This window comes from Pseudorasbora parva, chromosome 18 (genome assembly GCF_024679245.1).
Source record: "Pseudorasbora parva isolate DD20220531a chromosome 18, ASM2467924v1, whole genome shotgun sequence".
In the NCBI taxonomy this organism is placed as follows: domain Eukaryota; kingdom Metazoa; phylum Chordata; class Actinopteri; order Cypriniformes; family Gobionidae; genus Pseudorasbora; species Pseudorasbora parva.
Genome location: NC_090189.1, coordinates 18,372,051 through 18,392,140, shown reverse-complemented (window position 1 = coordinate 18,392,140; position 20,090 = coordinate 18,372,051). Strand labels below are relative to the sequence as shown.

Below are 20,090 nucleotides of genomic sequence, written 5' to 3'. Positions count from 1 at the left end.
AACACTTGCTTATGCTGCCGCCATGTGGTGTGGAGAAATTACCACATAGATATGTATACGTAGATTCCACATTAAACCGCTCCAGGCGCGTCGGCGTCTCGGCGCACCCGCCATCTTGGAACGGTCAGCGAGTCGCCGCATTCGTCACTCACAGTATGATGCCACAAGACTACGCAGCTTCTGGTTGTGAAACCACCTAGATTTAAATTCCTGAAGAAATGGGATATCTGTTCACAGGTACGAATGTGTTGGTTTGCGTTTTATATGTATCAACTCAATATTACAGGTTTTCACTACGGTGCTTGATAACGTTTTTCTATGGCAACCTTTTAATGTCGTGTTAGCTGACGCATTCATCTTGTTGTATTATGTTAGTTTAGCAAAAGCACCTGCTTAAGTCTATTGCAGATATCGATATTCATACATGCGACTACGGTTGCAGATGCTCAGTAAACTGTTCTCGAATATTCACGGCTTTAACCGTTCCAATATGGCGGGCGGCGCTTATGTATAGCTGATAGAAACAGCTGCTAGGCTACTGTGCTAATGATGGTTCTATGTATATATATCTGTGAAAAAAAATCTTGACATTATGTGTATATTTCTTTTTTTATTTTCTTCATTTAAAGTGTGTGGAATTTGCAAATTGGAAATTACTTGTGGTTAAGTAGGCTATAGCCTATTTTGTTTTGAGGAAAACAAGTTTTTCTTTTGTTTTGAGTTTGTTTATCTTGAGTTGTTTAAGTTAATCTGTTATTTACTGAAGCTTTGTTGAAATAATATATAAATTAAAATTGAGCGGAAGTACGTAGCAGGGCACAACCAGGCTACAAAACAACACGTTTATGATCAAGTATTTTGAAACGTAACACCTTTGTTTTTTACCACAAGGAGGCGCTAGTGCATCATGTATAACCATTATGTGTCCGAACTTTGTAACGAGTCACACAAGAACTTTTTCGGACGTAGGCTAGTCTCGGGATTTGGGATATACATTATATGAAACTAACTTCAGACGTGTGGAATGAGGAATTGAATGTTATCATGGTATTGTGAAGGTGTGTGTACTGATTCTTAATCCTTGTTTGTTGCTGCTTTACTGCTCATGTGATGCATTGCTGTTGTTACGCTTTTATGGCACGGGAATTTCTAATAACGGAAAACAAACAGACGGACAACTCAAACCTTAAAATAATTGCTTCATATGTGCCATTAGCCTACAGTTCGTCAAAATCCTCCACCAGAATTATAATTTAGATAATATGCAATGTCTCTAACATTAGGCTACTTAAGTTAAGGGGTCGGAGACCCTTAAGCTACATAGTTTCCGCCGAAATTCCACTGTGTCTGCTGCTAGACACAAATTTAATTAACTAAAAATAATAATTTTAAAACACCACTGTTAGGTACTACAGAGAGGAATCATGTCTTCACAAATAAAATATAAAAATACCATAAACTATGTTAGCCTCAAACGTCATTAAAACATCAGCTATTAGCCACAAAAGTATCATAAAACATAAACTAAAAATATTATAATTACTACAACTGTTAACCACAGATTTGATGTCAAAGAATAAATACATAAAATATAAAAATGGCAGTTACTACAGCTAGTCACAAATTAAATAAAATTAATAATAGTTACTAAATCTATTATTGTGCTAAAATGACATAATATTGAAAAAAGGTTCTTATTAGCTGTTTGATTTCACATTATATTTCTAGTTAAGTAAAATTATAATAGTATGTGGGATTGATAATTAATTAATTAAACATTACTTATTATCAATACGTTTAAAATGGTTGCAAAAGTACAATGAACATATTAGGTAGTAACATTGACACCCTTTGGATTTTTCAACCTCCTGTGTGCCACTGTCCATGTATGACTATATTTTAGTGAATTTCTCTGTCATAGTTTTAAGTCTAGATGTCCTGTAAAGAGCACATTCAGGGCACTCTTATGGAAATATGATATTTTGTAATTATCATTTAAAAATGACTCATTTTCAAATTGTTAGTTATAAACCAACATCTCAGGAAAATGTTAAGGGGTTTCTAATCAAAATATGACATTGTTACAAAACAGGGCACCGACTCATACATGTCCAATATAGAGGACACCAGGACTTAAATCATAATTATCTGTCATTTTGGGAGACACAAGTGAATAGAGCAAAAAACATTACCTATCAATGTTCCTATAAAATATTACATATTATTATGAAAATGTTACTATGTTATTACACTTCTTTTTTCATTACATGTTGCTCCAAGAACACATTAAAATGCAAATTAGAAAGAGTAAAGAATAGATTCATTGCATTGAATGGGAAAACCCATGTATGAATGTCTTTAAACAATGTATGGTTTAAGAAAATCCTGAAACCTTAAAATGTATTGTTAAAAAAAAAAGAAGGAAAAAAAAAGGACCTGGTGTCCACTCGTGAGGGCATAGCGTAAAAAAATGAAATTTGTTTCTTATGCTCTAGTCTAAACAATCTAATGACATGGAGAAAAAAAATACTAAATTCATTTATTTTTCCTGGGTTTTAGGAGGTTAAATACGGCAACAATTCAGCTGAGATTTTCTACTTGAGTGTTTTAAAAATGATTACAGTGTATTATGTTAAAAGTTAACTCGGGTCAGGCACTTTACAGTAATACAGAAACAGGCCAACCACATGAAACAAACAAAAAAAATCCCCAGAGACAGCACTAACGCATGGATTACGACATGGCCTTTTAAACAAGCACCACCTCTGTTTTGGCTTTTACCTTCACCCGTTTGAGCAGATGGCCTGAGCCCAGAGCCCAGTCCCACAGACTGACAGAAAGGAGAGCAGAGAGATGGAAGGTGCTTGGGACGTCGCGTTTGTGCTCTTCCAGGTGTGGCTATCCGTAGTAGTGGGGCTCATCATGTTACCTGCTATGTTTGGTGTCTCTCTGGGATTCACAGATATCTACATCAAGGTGCTGGTTAAGATACTAGAGGTAAATAAAGCCTATAAATCTAATTTTTGAAGACATATGACTATTAATTGCTTTCCTTGCCTGATAATATTTCAATTAATAGTAGCTGCAAACTTACTTTTAGACATGACAGAAGTTACTTACAAACGTGTAAAAGGCATGCAATGAAAATAAATCACATGGTCAGATGTTTTGTTTTCAGTATTTATGTATTCAAAGGAATACATATTACACTTTGACTTGCGCATGAAACATTGTGTCAGAGGTTACCCTTAAATAAACTTGTGCTCTGTGTTTAGTGGGCGACTCTCCGGATCCAAAGAGGACAGAAGCAACAACCAACACTGCCATCACAGTCAGCCAACGGTGAGCGAGGGTGTCTGTCCATGAAAAATATATATGACTACAAAACATCATGTGCATAAAACACAAGCATTTGACTTCAAGATAATGTCATGTGAAGCCACAGCTTCCTCTCTGGTGTTATTGATGCTGCATATTACAAAATAATTGTAAAGTCTGCTTTAATTTTGCTGCCTTTTGTTTGTTGTTTTGTTAAATTGATTATTTATTATATATATATTTTATTTTAATTCTTTGTATAAGGACATGTTTGAAATGTTTGTATTATTGGCCTGATGCCTGTCAGCCATGGTGAGTCTGTTGAGCATACTGTAATTGGTATTGCAGCAAGTAACAGATTTCATCATTTCAGTTGATCTTATTTATGAACTTTACCCGGCTTCGGGCAGGGTATTTTTCGCTGATGGACTCAGGATACACATTAAATAATACTTAGATTAGAAATCATATTTGCTCCAGAACACAAAGAAATTAAAGAATTAATTCTGTGACAAAAGCATTATGAGAACAGAACTAATTTCAAACTCATAATGTCTTCTCAGGGATAATCGAAAAAGATGACGGCTCTATGGAGGAGGAGATTGTAGAACTGCGACGGACCCACCCCAAAAATCTGGCGGGGGGAGACTTTACACTGTGTGATGTCTTCTATTTCTGTAAGAAAGGCATTGAGAACATTGTGGAGGATGAGGTTACTCAGCGCTTCACGTCGGAGGAACTGGCTTCCTGGAACCTCCTCACACGAACCAACAACAACTTTCGCTATATCAGCGTGCGGCTCACTATCATATGGGGCCTGGGAGTTTTTATACGTTACTGTATTTTAATGCCTCTCAGGTGAGAAGGGACTGATATTTCACTCATTAAGTGACATTGATCAATTCAATGTATCCTCAATTATTCAAAGGTGACAATAAAGACATTTATATTGTTACAATTTCTTCTTTTTATAACTTTCATGGAAGGTTTCTTTCTATTCATCAAGTAATCCAGAAAAAAAATGATTACAGTTCCCTCAAAAAAATTAAGCAGCTTTAAGAGTTTTCAGCAGAAATGTTAAAAAGAAGAAATGTTTCTTGACTTATGAATTTCCCACTTTCAATTCTCATTATTGTCATCTGGACATGTGACCTCTGACCTGGCTGTGTTTTTTGTTGTAATTTGTCCATATGTATATTAATCATACTATTGCTCTTTGTTATAGGGTCACTTTGGCTGCTATAGGATTGAGCTGGTTGGTGATAGGAACTACTCTTGTTGGATTACTTCCTAACAGCAAGTAATTAATATCGCATGCCATAATTAATTATATATTATACATATTCTCTTGTCCTTCATTTATGGACTGACTAAGATATAGTATGTTAAACTTTAACAAATTTTTTTGTTATATATGGATGGAATGATCTAATGATATTTAGACTTGAAGCATTTCCTAAAGGGAAGGGTGTGTGTCTCTTTCAGTGTGAAGAACTGGCTCAGTGATTTGGTTCATATTACATGCTACAGAATATGTGCCAGAGGCCTGTCTGCTACCATCCACTATCATAATAAGTGAGTCACTGCTTCTTTTTATATCCCATTCCTTCCACTTTGATCGTTGTCTCACTGTTTCAGTTTCCCTCTGCTTCTCAAGTGTTTTTCTCCAGCATTCTCCCAAGCATGCAAACATAAAACATAGTCATACGCCAAAATATAATTGTGGACTTTTTATATCTGTTTTTGCATATTGCATCCTTTGCAGCACTTTTAGAAAGTAAAATATGTCTGAAAGTTATATATTTTTTTATAATTTAAGGAAAGTTTCAAATCCTAAATAGTTTTTTCCCAAACAAAAGAAATAAAAGAAGCTAAAAGACGATTGCAGTGAATACAAGCAATTTAGTGACAAGATAAGAGTTTTAGTTAGAATCTCTAGAAATTGCGGTGACTTGCGGATCCTTTTCTTTTCAACACTTCCTAATATAGTCAAATGACCCTTGTCTCTTATATTTGTCTCATGGGATGCATAACAGAGAGAATCGTCCAAAAAAAGGAGGTATCTGTGTTGCCAACCACACCTCCCCGATTGACATCGTCATTTTGGCGAACGATGGATGTTATGCTATGGTGAGTCACGCTGACTATATCAGATGTGTGACGCTTTATGTCTGTAGAAGGTCTCAGGTGTCTTTTAATTCAGTTTTATTCTCCTCAGGTAGGTCAAGTTCATGGAGGCCTCCTGGGAGTCATTCAGAGGTCAATAGTGCGATCCTGTCCTCATGTGTGGTTTGAGAGATCAGAGATGAAAGATCGCCATGCGGTTGCCAAAAGGTGACAAAGTGTGTATTTATTAGTCTTGTGGAGTATGATATGTCCTCACTTAGAACATAAGGCTTCAGTTTTGCTTTTTTCACAGGTTGAAAGACCATATTGCTGATAAAACTAAGTTGCCAATCCTGATCTTCCCAGAGGGTAAACGTTATATTCATGTGATTGTGTCCTTACGCCTATAGTAACCATGCAGTATAAATCTACTATAAAATTAAGTATAAATAGTATCATTGTATACAGATACATATTTCAACTATTTATATGAATACATCTGTGTCACTTGTTATCCTATTCTCAAAGTCCCTATGGTCTGTGTTTGTGTTCATTTTAGGAACTTGCATTAATAATACATCAGTCATGATGTTCAAGAAGGGAAGCTTTGAAATTGGTGGAACTATATACCCAGTTGCAATCAAGGTACAGTACTGAGTGCCAACAAGCCAGCGTTTTCCTACGGCAATATCAAAGGAACCCTCTGGAAGGGACACACCTCATGTACTTCTCTCTTTCAGTATGACCCCCAGTTTGGAGATGCCTTCTGGAACAGTGCCAAGTACAACATGGTGAGCTACATCCTCAGAATGATGACAAGCTGGGCCATTGTGTGCAACGTGTGGTACCTCCCACCTATGACTCGACAGGTAAACAGAAACATGAATTCTGCTAATTGTCTCCTGAGCATGGCAGTTAGATTTGAGAATTGTATGCCTAAAAGCTTGAAATTGTATTTGTAGTCTGTAAAAATTGTGCATTTCTATAATTTGTGAATCACTCATCAGAGCATGCATAACTGTAGTATAACTGTAAGATTAATTTGTGTTATTTGTGTAATTACTTTTATAAGCATTCTAATCTATCTAAACTTTGAACTGGTGGAGCCTTGGTTCTATTATTCCATTGTATCTGAATATCTGAATATGTATTTTTTTTAGGACGGAGAGGATGCTGTTCAATTTGCTAACAGAGTTAAATCAGCAATTGCACATCAGGGAGGACTGGTGGATTTGTCCTGGTAAGAATATATAGTGGGGCAAAAAATATTTAGTCAGGCACAAAATTGTGCAAGTTCTCTGACTTAAAAAGATGAGAGAGGCCTGTAATTTTCATTATAGGTACACTTCAACTATGAGTGATGTTTCCACCCCCATGCTTCACAGTAAGTATGGTGCAAATCACCATTCAACACGACAAGTTGAGTTTTTACCAAAAAGATCTCAAAGCAAACTTGAGATAGGCCTGTACTGGCTTAAGCAGGGGGACATGTCTGGCACTGCACGATTTGAGCCCCTGGCGGTGTAATGTGTTACTGATGGTAGCCTTTGTTACTTTGGTCCCAACTCCCTGCAGGTCATTCACTAGGATTCCCTGGGATTTTTGCTCACCGTTCTTGTGATCCTTTTGATCTTGCGTGGAGCCCCAGATCGAGGGAGATTATCAGTGGTCTTGTATGTCTTTCATTTTCTAATTATTGCTCCCACAGTTGATTTCGTCACACCAAATTGCTTACCTATTGCAGATTCAGATTCCCTGCCTGGTGCAGGTCTACAATTTTGTTTCTGGTGTCCTTTGACAGCGCTTTGGTCTTGGCCATAGTGGACTTTGGAGTTTGACTGTTTGAGGTGTTGGACAGGTGTCTTTTATGCTGATAACTCAAATAGGTGCCAATAATACAGGTAACGAGTGGAGGACAGAGAAGCCTCTTAAATAAGTTGTTACAGGTCTCTGAGAGCCAGAAATTTTGCTTTTCTGTAGGAGAACAACTGCTTATTTTCCACCATAATTTGCAAATCATTTATTTAAGAATCAAATTAAATCATGAGATTTTCTGGATTTGTTTCTTATTCTGTCTCTCATAATTAAAGTGTACCTATGATGAAAATTATAGGCCTCTCTCAACTTGCACAATTGGTGCCTGACTAAATATTTTTTGCCCCACTGTAAATGTATTGTGTTAAACATATTTTATTATTACATTTATTTTGTTTTCTCTGGAGAGAACTGATTATTGATTTATAATATTTAAATGTGCATTACAGTTTTTAGTACTAGTGGGTGGTCAATATGAGTGGCAATATAATCTCAAAATGATCAGCTATTAACCTGGGAAGTCACAAATTGCTATAGATTTGCTATAGATTAAAGTATTATTATGTTGCAGGGATGGAGGGCTGAAGAGAGCAAAGGTCAAGCAGTCATACAAGGAGGAGCAACAGAAGATGTACAGCAGTATGGTCGTAGGCTCAGACTGTCCCGAAGCCTTTGTTGGTCCTGCGTAAATTTAAGCTCACATTATTTATGAACTTAATCTGAACAACATTTTTAGCTAAAGCTACCGGACGCAATCGATCAGCATCAATCTACACAGTCCCGCTGCTGTGCAATGTTGCCCTTTTTGATTCAACAACTTTTTTAAACTGGAAAATATATTCTTGAGATCTACATTTTCCTTTTTTGTGTACATAAATCTTAACAATGTGTTGATACATAGTTACAGTACTTGTTGAAACGCGTCAGATTTTCACTTTTGTTGTTGGTATTGGTGTTTCCCCCACAATACAGTGTATAGATTTGCATGTTAAAATATTCACTTTGTGCATGTTCATATTTTATTTCTGTTACATGGTTCCTTATAGATCCTAAAATTTTTACAGAATGTAAGCTGCACATTTTTCTCAGGTCCAGTGGGCTGTTCCTGTGTGGACACTAGAGGTCACTGTTACCAAACATTTGAGACACATCAGACAGCTCACTATCATGATTGTCTTTCCTAATAAAATAATGAAATGAAACATTCATCTCTCAAAGCATTAATATGCTATTTAGCAGTTGACCTGTAATAGAATCACTCCTATTCTCAAAGTACATAACGTGAGCAAAGGCTATGTAGAATGTAACAAGCACATAAAATATACAATAATTCCATTAAGCTTGCGGGCACTTTTCAGCCCTCTGCGAAAAGCCAAATCTGTCTCCCTTGTGTCAATTAGTGATGGGTGATGCACAAAGCACCATTGAGCTTTTGATTGCAGGAGCACCAGCTCATTTTACTTAGAGCTCCATTGAAACGTCTGCCATTATAAAGTCATTAGGCGCCAACATTTTGCTGCGGAAAGTCGACCGAAAGTTTCCCAGCACGGGAAAAGGAGAGAGGGTGCAGTCACGGTAAATTCAAAGAGGAGACGGTGAGCGATATGTGCTTACTGCGATGGCAGTTTAATAAAGAAAGCATAGAGTGTGAAATAGAACATAGTTATTCTCTGGCACAGAAGGGCTGAAGCAGGCTTAGCTATCCCTCGCTCTCTCTCTTTCTCTCCGTCTCTGACCGCAGCACATCCCCAGACGATCCTCCAGCCCCCACCAAAGGCAGCAGCGGGCTTTAATAACAGTCCTGCAACTTAAATTGCTTGAACAGAAATGTTTGTTCTCCCCTAACAGGATTGTAAATTATTAATCGGATCTGAAGCCGATTTTATAACCTGATTGTTGAGGTGGGATTCTCCACGAGCAGTGCTCTGGCACACCATTTACTGTGATGTATGTGTCTGCACATCTTTATATCCAATTTAATGTGATTCGGATAGATTTCAAAGCGACATCATAAAAAGCATGGAAGTGACCCCGGCAGAGCCTCGAATGTAGACTCTGTGCGACAGGCGACCACGTCTCTGTATTTTGATTCGATTTTCCTGATTTCTGTTTTTACCCAGATGTGATCTATACAAATGTAATGCCAGTACACTCAGTAAATATGAATAAATCACTAAATTAGATCATTTTTCCTGGAGAATGTAGTTCAAGCGGGACATCATTTTAAATCACAGTTTGCCTGGAACTGACTGGCTTACCTAATCAGAAGGGTAAATGACCTCGCTTCTGCCGAGGACCTGCCATTTGTTAGAGCCGAATGTTTTTTAAATACATTGTTCTACCATCGTTCCTGTGACTCGAGTGGTCCTCCTACACTAATGCATGAGATCTTGAGGTACAATACGTCTCTGAGGGGAAAATCAATAGAGGAATACTGGAAGAAGTCTCTGCAGACTCTCTTTTCTCCAGAAGCTCGGCACCTCACAAGGAGTTTTAATGTTCGAATGTGCTCAAACACAACCCTATTAAATAAAGTCAGTTTTATGATAAAACCTAGTCAAATAAAACATTACTCAAGGTTTGAAAGCATCTGCTAATTTAAAGTGATTGTGTGGGCCTTTCTTTGCAGTTTAACTACATAATTGACCTTATTTAGAATATAATTAGTAGTTTTAATCATTTTTTTGTTTTGTTTATTTGAGCACTTAACTGATGCTTCTTAGCTTGTTTCCAGCCAGAACTGACAGCAAAAAATTGGATTATCAAAAACATATACGGTCCAAATGAAAAGGCAGGCAGGGTGTCTGAGAGGAAAAATAATACAATGAAAGAAGTGTGCTCAGGTTTTGTCGTGGTCTTAGACATGTCCTCTCCTTGACCATAGCTGGAACCAAAGGATGTGCATGATGATTTAACATGGTACACTGTGAACCTATAGCAAAAAAAATAGAAATAAATGTGTGTTGCATGTCGCTTTGCTTTTATAACTTTATAACATGAGTAAATCAAAAGTAATGTGTGATTCAACAGGAGGGATAATATGCACTTGATCAGTCCAACAGATAGCTTGTAATGTTTCATCAACACTATCTACTGTATATCGGCAGAAGTACAAGAAGAAAAATCATAGGCCCAACTCATTTGCAATTCTACCTGATTAACATACCTTAATGAAATAGGCTATAATTGGACCGCATTGATTTTTTCCCCCCTTTTTTGATTGAGCTAAAATGGAGTCGGAAGTTCTTTGAGCCCAAGAGCTGATTGATCTGTGGCGAGATTCGAGACTATTCAGTTTGAAAAATAATTCAGTTCTTATAATCATCTGACATTTTTATACAGCATCTTTGCTTAAGTTGAACCTTTTAATTCAGGTCTGTTTCCAAACAAAGACATATAACCAAGCAGGTAACGCATTACAAAGTAATCGGATTACTTTTTCTAAGTAACTAGCAATGAGTTACTCTTTCAAATAAGTAACTCAAGTTACCTTGTTCTCCCATTTATTGACCGACACATCTCTGAAAAAGGTGCAGAGGCGTTCTAGAATAAAAATGAGAGCACACATTTACTAATCTCACTTGCACCCAAACAGATTCAGTATTCCTCAAAATGAATAAAAATGCAAACTCAATATACTTTTTTAGGGTGTAACACAATATTGTAATGCATTACTTTAAAAAGTATCTTTTTACAACACTTGAACCAAGGCTTAAAAATCACATGGGGGGTTAAGTATTCGTTTTAATATTATGTGTCCGTACTGAGTATTGAGACTAACTTTTAAAGCTTTAAAGAAACCAGACTGATTCAGCTCAAGTAACAAGATCATAAATTGTTTGCTTTCTGTGCGTATGCATGTTTCTCTTTTTATGGAGAGGGAGGCAGAATTTCACCTTGAATGCGAGAGCTGTCTCGGTTCACCGTTCCAGGCGTTTTACCCTTTACTGTGATTGCTTTTGTTTTTCGGGTCAGCTCTCATCTATGCCTGCAACTTTTCCAATTTATCAGGACTTGTTATATGAAGACAAAAGCTACAGTCGGACGGCAGAGCGGGCAGATTGTACACAAAGCCATTTAAGAAACAGCAACAAAGATCCGGAGTGGCACACGTTCATGCTTGGTGAGCAGTGCTTATAATCACACCTCCGTGAAACACACTGTGCAAGTTCATCAAATGAATAATGAAATAATGGTTGTGGTCCATTAATAGAAAATTATCCTGCCTCATGATTAATTGCATTAAACTTATGAAAGTGTGTTTTTTTTGTACAAATCAAAGGCAGGAAATGATGGATGATGAGGAGCCATGATGAATGAAGAAAGGCTGTGAACTAAATTGAAAGTGTACTCATCCGTTCTCCGCTCAAAACTAATGATGAATTGACCGTGTCACGTTGAACAATACACATTGAGCTTTAAACGTAATCCCTGTTTGAAAGCAGACACAGCCACACCAGGCACAGGTCTTGGATCACCATGTACTGGACAGCATGCAAAATAAATAAATAAATAAATTCTGATTATTGATGTTATTGCTCTTTCATTTCCATTTAAAGTCAGCAGGGTAGGACTGATTGAAAATTGTATTATGAATGATATATTAATATATCACTATTACAGATTATCAAGTAAATTCATTTCTGAACGCATTCAAAGAAATATTACGCAGGCCAAATATAAACATAGTAAAGCTTGACGTGCATTGTGGGGTCCAGCCAATTGCCCCTGCAAATTGATCAAAAACATACTAAATATTGTTTTAAGGAAAGTCTAAAAATGCAAAAAGAGTTTAGGGCTAGAGTTAGAAAATAATAATCCAGTAAAAAAGGGGCTGTGGGTGGTTGATGATCACTTCAAATGGCAATTATTAGTTTAGTTATTAAGGGTTAGTTCTGCCAAAAATGAAAATGATCCCATAATTTACTTACCCTCAAGTCATATGACATTCTTTTTTCAGACGAACACAATCAGAGTTATGTTTAAAAATCTCCTGGCTCTTTTAAGCTTTATAATGGGAGTGAATAGTAAAATATTCATAATTATAATTTTACAAGAATTTAACTAGAATTACTGGTGAGTAAATGATGGGATAATCACAATAAATATCTGGAAAAATCACAATGTTTTCTTAAGTTATAATGTTTTTTTTTAATCCACCCATTATGATATTAATAACCTGTTTCAAACTTTTTATATTATACTTATGTATTTTGATTACTCTTTTGTCTCATTCCCTAAATCTGACTCATTATTATTATTATTTTTATCTGGCCATTATGATATTCATAACCCCATGTTTCAAAAGTTTTATATTATCATCTCATCTGATTACTCTTTGTCCCATTCCCTAAATATAACTCTTTGTATCGTTGTACAAAGGAAGATGGGACGGGCAAAAGAAAACAAAATAAACTGATTGTTTTTTTCATACTGCAAAAAAAAAGGACTAATTGACAAACTGCCAAAGTTACAGATGATCAAATCCATATTAAGACAGCATCTGGCCGGGCTCCAAGCAACATTGTGTATTGTAAATAATATTGCCATCTGTGAGGTGCCGACAGTTGGGAATTAATAAATTACATGATTGTAATTAATGTTGAGAAGATAAAAGACGTAGAGTGTGCATTAAAGTTCCTCTCCTTGTTTGGTTGATTGCCTGCCCGTCATGTGACCAATCGAGAGCCATTCTCAAACTATGAACTATTCAATATGAAATGGAATACTTGATATTAAATGAGTGCATTAAAGGGCAAACCCAGCAATACTATTGTATTAAATAATGTTTTTTTAAAATATTATATAAACAACACTTCAAATGTTTCTGTTTGATAATATTTTTTAATTTTTCTGAAAGAAGACTGCTCATCAAATCAAAAACAGCCTACAGAAGAAAAACAAAAAACAGTATTAACCTATTGTTAAAATTTAATGTATTCCTGTGATGGCAAATTTTCAGCATCATTACTCCAGTCTTCAGTGTCCCATAATCCTTCAGAAATCATTCTAATATGCTGATTTTGTAAACATTTCTTATAATGATCAATGTCGAAAACGGTTATTTTTGTGGAAGTCAGGATTCTTTGATGATTTATTTGGAATGTATTCACACTGCACTGATGTGTTTTTCCATTTCACATCCAAACACAAAGGCCCTTGTTAGGTCACAGAGAGACAATGATGGCAGTCACACTATGCACTTCCTGCACCAGGCCCAACAGCCGGAGCGCTGGCGATATTGAAATGCACTGCTTCAATTTCATCTCCAAAGAGAGCGAGAAAAAAAAAATGAAAACTATATCAGCTCAGTGAAGCTGCACACCGCAAGTTCACACAGAAATGAATATTCTCTTTAATTTGTCGGGCTGCGACGGGTTCGAAGCCCCCAAGACAATGTTGATGGATGATGTTTTAATGCTGCTGAATGTTATTTTTACCGAACAGGGAAAACGATGAATTTTTACTTCATTGGCAATGATCGTGCCCTACACATAAAAGTGTGGCAGGCGAGCGTCGCCCATGAATAAGCGCCTCTCGCAGCAGATGTTACTTCGCTGAAAGCAATTCTTCAGATAAGATTTGCAGAAGATTAATTGTGTACAGCTGTTTCATGGCCCGGTGCAATCTTAATACATTTATGATAAGTTTAAAAGCTCACTAGACGCAGCAGACGCTCCCAAGTGAGACTGCATGGAGAAAGGCGAGCTTTATTCCCACATCTGGATTCATATCCTCAATCATATTCATTATTGCCTTTGTGCCAGCCGACGACGGCGGCGTGGCTTATTATTGTGCAAAGTGCAACAGCGCTCGAGTCTTCTACCCGATTCCTTTATCGCCTCTTTCTTTCTCCTCGCCCCATATTTTTTCTCTTTTTTTCAAGGGGGCAAATTATTCAAATCTGTGCAAATGAGTTGTTTCCATTTCTCGCCCCTCTGGGTGGAAATTGAAAGTGACCCGGGTTGACCCTCCTCCATTAATCGTGGCAAATTGCAGCAAGTGCACAATCCGGATCATAGTAATGGTACAGGGTCCCCCAATGACTCATTAATGAGGGAGATATGACCCAGCTGGATTCTCTCACTCACACTAGTTAAGAACAATCGCAGTGTTATGACCCAAACCAGGGGTCTTATGAAGTAGCTTTTCATTTTTCCAAGGACGGATAATCGGTGTGCTCGGCCTGGTCTGTATGTCAAATGTTCCACGTAAAGAGCCAGTTATTCAAAAGAGGCTTTTGAGGTCCCTGAGTCAAAAGAACAGCGGTGAGGGGATGTGATCTGGCAAATGTTTAACCTGGAAAGATGGCAGATCCCCTGAGGATTGCAGGGATTTTATTTCACCTTGCATAATAAAGGCTGGAAAAACTAACTGTAATAAGTCGTAATAATGCCATTTTTTGTCTGTCTTCAAACAAATGTGAGCCAAAGCAAACTGCAAAAAAGTGGATTCTATGCAGTACTACCACATAAATGCACTCGTTTCAATTATTTTTTCCAATAATGGCGAAATGGATTATAATTATGACATTTTCAAATTGTAACCTGGCAACTGAACTAAAACCATAAAAAGAAAACAATTAGCATGACTTGAAAGAAAATGTTAACTGAAATTAATGTATATATATATATATATATATATATATATATATATATATATATATATATATATATATTGAGGAAAATAATTATTTGAACACCCAGCTATTTTGCAAGTTCGCCCACTTAGAAATCATAGAGGGGTCTGAAATTCTCTTCGTAGGTGCATGTCCACTGTGAGAGACATAATCTTAAAAAAAATCTAGAAATCACGATGTATGATTTTTTTTTAGCTATTTATTTGTATGATACAGCTGCAAAATAAGTATTTGAACACCTAAGAAAATCAATGTTAATATTTGGTACAGTAGCCTTTGTTTGCAATTACAGAGGTCAAATGTTTCCTGTAGTTTTTCACCAGGTTTACACACACTGCAGGAGGGATTTTGGCCCACTCCTCCACACAGATCTTCTCTAGATCAGTCAGGTTTCTGACCTGTCGCTGAGAAACACTGAGTTTGAGCTCCCTCCAAAGATTCTCTATTGGGTTTAGGTCTGGAGACTGGCTAGACCACACCAGAACCTTGATATGCTTCTTACAGAGTCGCTCCTTGGTTATCCTGGCTGTGTGCTTCGGGTCATTGTCCTGTTGGAAGACCCAGCTTCGATCCATCTTCAATGCTCTGAGGGAAGGAGGTTGTTTCCCCAAATCTCGCAATACATGGCCCCGGTCATCCCTCCTTACAGTGCAGTCACCCTGTCACATGTGCAAGAAAAACAGCCCCAAAGCATGATGCTACCACCACCCATGCTACACAGTAGGGGTGGTGTTTTTGGGATGGTACTCATCATTCTTCTTCCTCCAAACACGTTTAGTGGAATTATAACCAAAAAGTTCTCTTTTGGTCTCATCTGACCACATGACTTTCTCCCATGACTCCTCTGGATCACCCATATGGTCATTGGCAAACTTAAGACCGGCAGTCTTATTGTCCAGATAGTAAAAAAATAAAAAAATAAAAAAATAAAAAATATATATATTGTGATTTCTGGATTTTTTAAATTTAGATTATGTCTCTCACAGTTGACATGCACCTACGATGACAATTTCAGACCCCTCCATGATTCCAAGTGGGAGAATTGCAAAATAGCAGGGTGTTCAAATACTTATTTTCCTCAATGTATATAAAACTATATATAACTAGTTGGCAATATTTCAAATTTTCATATACACTGTAAAAAGTGAACCTGGGTGAAAGTTGGATTACTACAACTATTTGAGTCTATTTACTTGGTATTTCTGCTTTCCTAATTGTAATGGATTATTGTACACTTTTTCAACTTGAACGCATAGAAATTCAGATAGATTCAAAATCTCACTTTCACCCAAAGTATGATTTCCCTTTAAAATGTCACTTTCACCCAAAGTAAGATTTCCCTTTAAGGACACCCGCGTCAGACGTTTTTTTCTGACGTCATGACGCACGAGCCTGTCTGAAAATTGGAAAATGTTCTGTTCGGCGGCCATTTTTTTTTTCTCTCGGGACTCGGATGAAAAAGGTAGGTTGGAAGTTAGTTTTAATTACTATACTCGAAAATGTACCTTGTGGACGTGTGTTTTAGTTGTTTTTGAGTTAATTGATGTTGTCTGTGAACATAAATTCTAATGAAATCTAAATTAACCGAACTTTTGAACGTACGTTTGCGATATAGCGTTTCTGAGTATGTTCTATGTAACAATATGTTGTAACTTAAGTTACTCGTTTGTCTAATATAAATGTGTTCAGTTTGGATCTTGGGAGTATGTGTATGAAATATATATTTTTTAATTGATGCCTCCTTAACCGTCTGTGCCGCGCGAGATAAAGTTAACGTTAGTGGAAATACTGTGGGCAGGAAGTGCTCGCAGAGCGGGACAAAATGCTCGAATTTGAATTCCTGCAGTATAATATTGAGTTTGCTTTTAAAGTAATGTTTGTCTGTTCTTTTATCTGTCTTTAAAACGTCACTTTTTCGGGCAAAATTATGATGTGAAGTCGGACATCCGTTTGTGACACCGGCTGTAACTTACACTGGTTATTGCGGTGCAATGTGGAATTAAATGAGTGCACTCAGTCAGTAAGTTAACGTCCACTATGGTTTCGGACACCACTACAAAGGACTGTCATTTCAAATAATGCCCTATTTGAGGGTATAGGAGGCGATTTCTGATTCAGCCTGTGATGAACGTCATTGTGCCTAACACTAGCGCCGTTCATTTGCCTACCTCATGGTGTTACATCCAGACAAATTTTCAGGGTTTTTTAGTAGAAATATTAGTATTTCCACATCTAATTAATTAACTTCCTTGACCTGTAGCAAACCATTTTTTCACTTACAATCACTTACAAACTACAATTGTTGACAATTACTTTTTCTCCTCTTAGGACCGAAAGTCTTAATGTTTGACAACTGATAAAACTTTGCTATAATATTACATGGTAAGTAATTTATCATTTCTTATATAGTTGATGATATTAATTACTAATGTTGGATATGTATGAGTAAATTCCATCTTGTGTTATCTAACATTATTGACTATTGACAGGTGTGTGTAGAGGTGTCTGTTAACTTGCTGAAAGCTTAAGCAGCCACAGACTTGAACTTTTAACAGAGGCTGAAAAAAAAGGAAAAATTAAAAGGTTGTCATGAACAAAATGTCTCTTTCGTTTGCTCATAGATAGAAGGAGGTAGTGATGCAGGAGGCCAGTGTCAGGGATTTCAAGGCGAGGTGGCCTGTGCTTTTCAGACATTACAAGGTATTGAAAAAATAATTTAAAGTTCTGGTTTTACTGGCTAAATACCTTTTATGAATTGATATAATCAGTTTGACTGTTGTTGACTGTTTTTTTTTCTTTCTTTCTTTCTGATTTTAGATCAATTCAGAGTTCTATAGGCTTATGGCTGTTCCACTGGAAGACACGTTCCTGGCCCGGTTGGACGTGTACATGAATCAACTAATCAGAGTAATCCATTCAAAAGGAGGAGCAACCCGTGAGAAGACTGCTGCAATTTTTAAAATCTTATAACTGGTACGTCTGTGTGTTACATTAATATAAACTGCACAATCTTATTTTAGTCTCAGTAACATTTAATTGCTAAATACTTGTTTATAGCATAGAAATTTGAAATGTCATCACCACACAAACAAAACGGACAATTTAAAAGGGATAGTTCAGTCATAAAATAAAAAATGCTGTTAATTTACCCACCCTCAGCCTATCCAAAATATGTAGGTGACTTTTTTCTTTCTTTCAGTAGAACAGTAAATATGTTGTTGTTGTTTTTTAGCTGAAACTGTGGTCCATGTTGATATAATGCAAGTCAAAAAGAATTCAAAAAAAAAATGCATACAGGCAAACCAAAAATAATACCTGTGGGTCCTGGCGATTCTTTGAGGTTTTATAAAGCAAAATGATCGGCCTATGCAGGAAACTGAATCTATTATTACCTGTAATCAACAGCCTCAGCAAACAGTCCTAAGTACGTTCATGGCAATGTTGCATGTTAATAATGCTCAGTTTCTTGCATAGACTGATCGTTTCACTTTATAAGACTCGATGTGATGTCAGTAGCCCCGGGTATTTTTTTTTTTTGTCTGCATGTTTTTTTTGTTTTTTTTCACATGTTTTTTTTATTTAGTTTTTACTCTCAAAGGGACGGTAGCCATTGACTTGCATTTATATGAATCACAGAGGAATGCGGTTTCAGCTAAAAAAATCTTTACTGATATACTGAAGAAAAAAGTCACCTTTTATGCATCTTGGATGGCCTGTAAATTTAACAAAACTATCCCTTTAATCAAGAATGATTAAATGTATTAGGGTATAAAGCTAATAAATGATTTGTTGACGCATGTTTTATTATCGGACTAAATTATAAATGCCAGCAATGACTGATTCAGATGCATTTTTAAAGAGTACACTTTAGAATTAATTTCTTGATAATTTACTCACCCCCATGTCGTCCAAGATCTTTATGTCTTTGTAACTTCAGCCGAAAGGAAATTAAAGTTTTTTTTTTTTAAAAGCATGCCAAATTTTTCTCCATATAGTGGACTTCACTGGGATCAACAGGTTGACGATCCAAACTGCAGTGTCAGTGCAGCTTCAAATGGCTCCCAGACAAGGAATAAGGGTCTTATCTAACGAAACAATCTGTCTTTTAAAGAAATTTGCGATGTTTTACCCTCTTTTTTTAGGTGACGGGATTTGACTTAGTCTTTGCACTACCGTTTCGCAAACACTGGATCGGTACTTCCACCTATGTCACGCATGACCTTTACAGTGCTATAACATAATGTGAGAAGACACAGAGCTAGTGCAAAACAAGCATTTGTGGTTAAAACGTATACCGATGGTTTGGCTCAATTAGACCTTTATTCCCCGTCAAGGATCGTGTAGAGCTCTTTGAAGCTGCACTGAAACTGCAATTTTGACCTTTAACCCATTGGTAACCATTGAAGTCCACTATATCGAGAAAAATCCTGGAATGTTTTCCTCAAAAACCTTAATTTCTTTTCGACAAAAAAAAAAAAAAGACATGAACATCTTGGGGTGACTAAATTATCAGGAAATTGAATTCTGAAGTGAACTAAATGTTTATTTTAATAAAATAATGACTTTATTCAACAGTTTCTTTTCTTCTTTGCAGTCTCCTATGCTGTTCATGTAGTAAACTCAGCACAGAGCTTCCGGATTCCATGTCAGAACGCCGGCTCATCCTTTTCCTGGGGGAAATCAAGACCTTATCAAGGAATACCTTGTGAGTTGAAAGGCCACATTCTATTTTGATTTATTTTTCAGAAAATTTTACATTTGTGGTAGCAAAATGTTTTGTTTTTTTTTTTAATGTTTTTTAAATTTATTTTTATGTGCACTACTTTAGGATAACCTACGAGATGATTGCGAGGGTGAGCTGGGTGAGCTTATATTCACGGCATTCCAGAAAGTGCTCTTACAGCTTCATTAGCACAAGATGTCAAGCAGTCTTTTCAGTAGACTACAGTGAACTTGAAGTAATGTTCGAATGTGCTTATGTCTAGTCTGTGTTTGAAAGAATGTCTCTAGTTTAGTTTAATTTGTTTTCTTATGTTTGTAAGATTATCCATTTGTTTCATATGTTTGTCTAGTATCTAGTTGTATGTTTGAATCTGTAGTTGATTGGTGAAAGGGTAATCACCCATTGCTGTTAAACATTTTCCATGATCTGTTTATTTTTTAATTAGATTTTTTAACATGGTTTATAGCATTGCCTGTAAGCTATTCTAAA

The 20,090-nt window shown here is 36.5% G+C and overlaps 1 protein-coding gene and 1 long non-coding RNA gene across 3 annotated transcripts; both read left to right on the top strand.

The window, feature by feature from the left end:
- Positions 1 to 100: 100 nt before the first annotated feature.
- gpat3 (glycerol-3-phosphate acyltransferase 3) lies at positions 101 to 8,441 on the top strand. 2 transcript variants are annotated; one of them, XM_067424006.1, is made up of 13 exons: positions 101 to 237; positions 2,800 to 2,997; positions 3,276 to 3,342; positions 3,882 to 4,176; positions 4,544 to 4,618; positions 4,804 to 4,893; positions 5,355 to 5,448; positions 5,537 to 5,652; positions 5,738 to 5,793; positions 5,984 to 6,069; positions 6,165 to 6,293; positions 6,585 to 6,664; positions 7,811 to 8,441. In XM_067424006.1, the coding sequence occupies exons 2-13, from the start codon at positions 2,854 to 2,856 to the stop codon at positions 7,926 to 7,928; spliced, it is 1,350 nt and encodes a 449-aa protein (XP_067280107.1). In that variant the 5' UTR covers positions 101 to 237; positions 2,800 to 2,853; the 3' UTR covers positions 7,929 to 8,441. The 2 variants fall into 2 exon arrangements, with proteins under 2 accessions (XP_067280107.1, XP_067280106.1); XM_067424005.1 differs by lacking the exon at positions 101 to 237 and adding an exon at positions 927 to 1,058.
- Positions 8,442 to 16,319: 7,878 nt separating this feature from the next.
- On the top strand, positions 16,320 to 19,826 carry LOC137047132 (uncharacterized). The gene is made up of 6 exons (XR_010899153.1): positions 16,320 to 16,340; positions 17,207 to 17,260; positions 17,500 to 17,578; positions 17,696 to 17,851; positions 19,473 to 19,583; positions 19,707 to 19,826. It is a non-coding gene; the product is annotated as an uncharacterized lncRNA (long non-coding RNA).
- The last annotated feature ends 264 nt before the right edge of the window (positions 19,827 to 20,090 follow it).

Excerpts from the sequence above, each read along its gene's own strand:
- gpat3 (XM_067424006.1), top strand. The coding sequence starts at position 2,854 with ATGGAAGGTGCTTGGGACGTCGCGTTTGTGCTCTTCCAGGTGTGGCTA. Across the intron at positions 4,177-4,543 it reads TGTATTTTAATGCCTCTCAG|GGTCACTTTGGCTGCTATAG; the intron begins GTGAGAAGGGAC and ends TCTTTGTTATAG. Across the intron at positions 4,619-4,803 it reads GGATTACTTCCTAACAGCAA|TGTGAAGAACTGGCTCAGTG; the intron begins GTAATTAATATC and ends TGTCTCTTTCAG.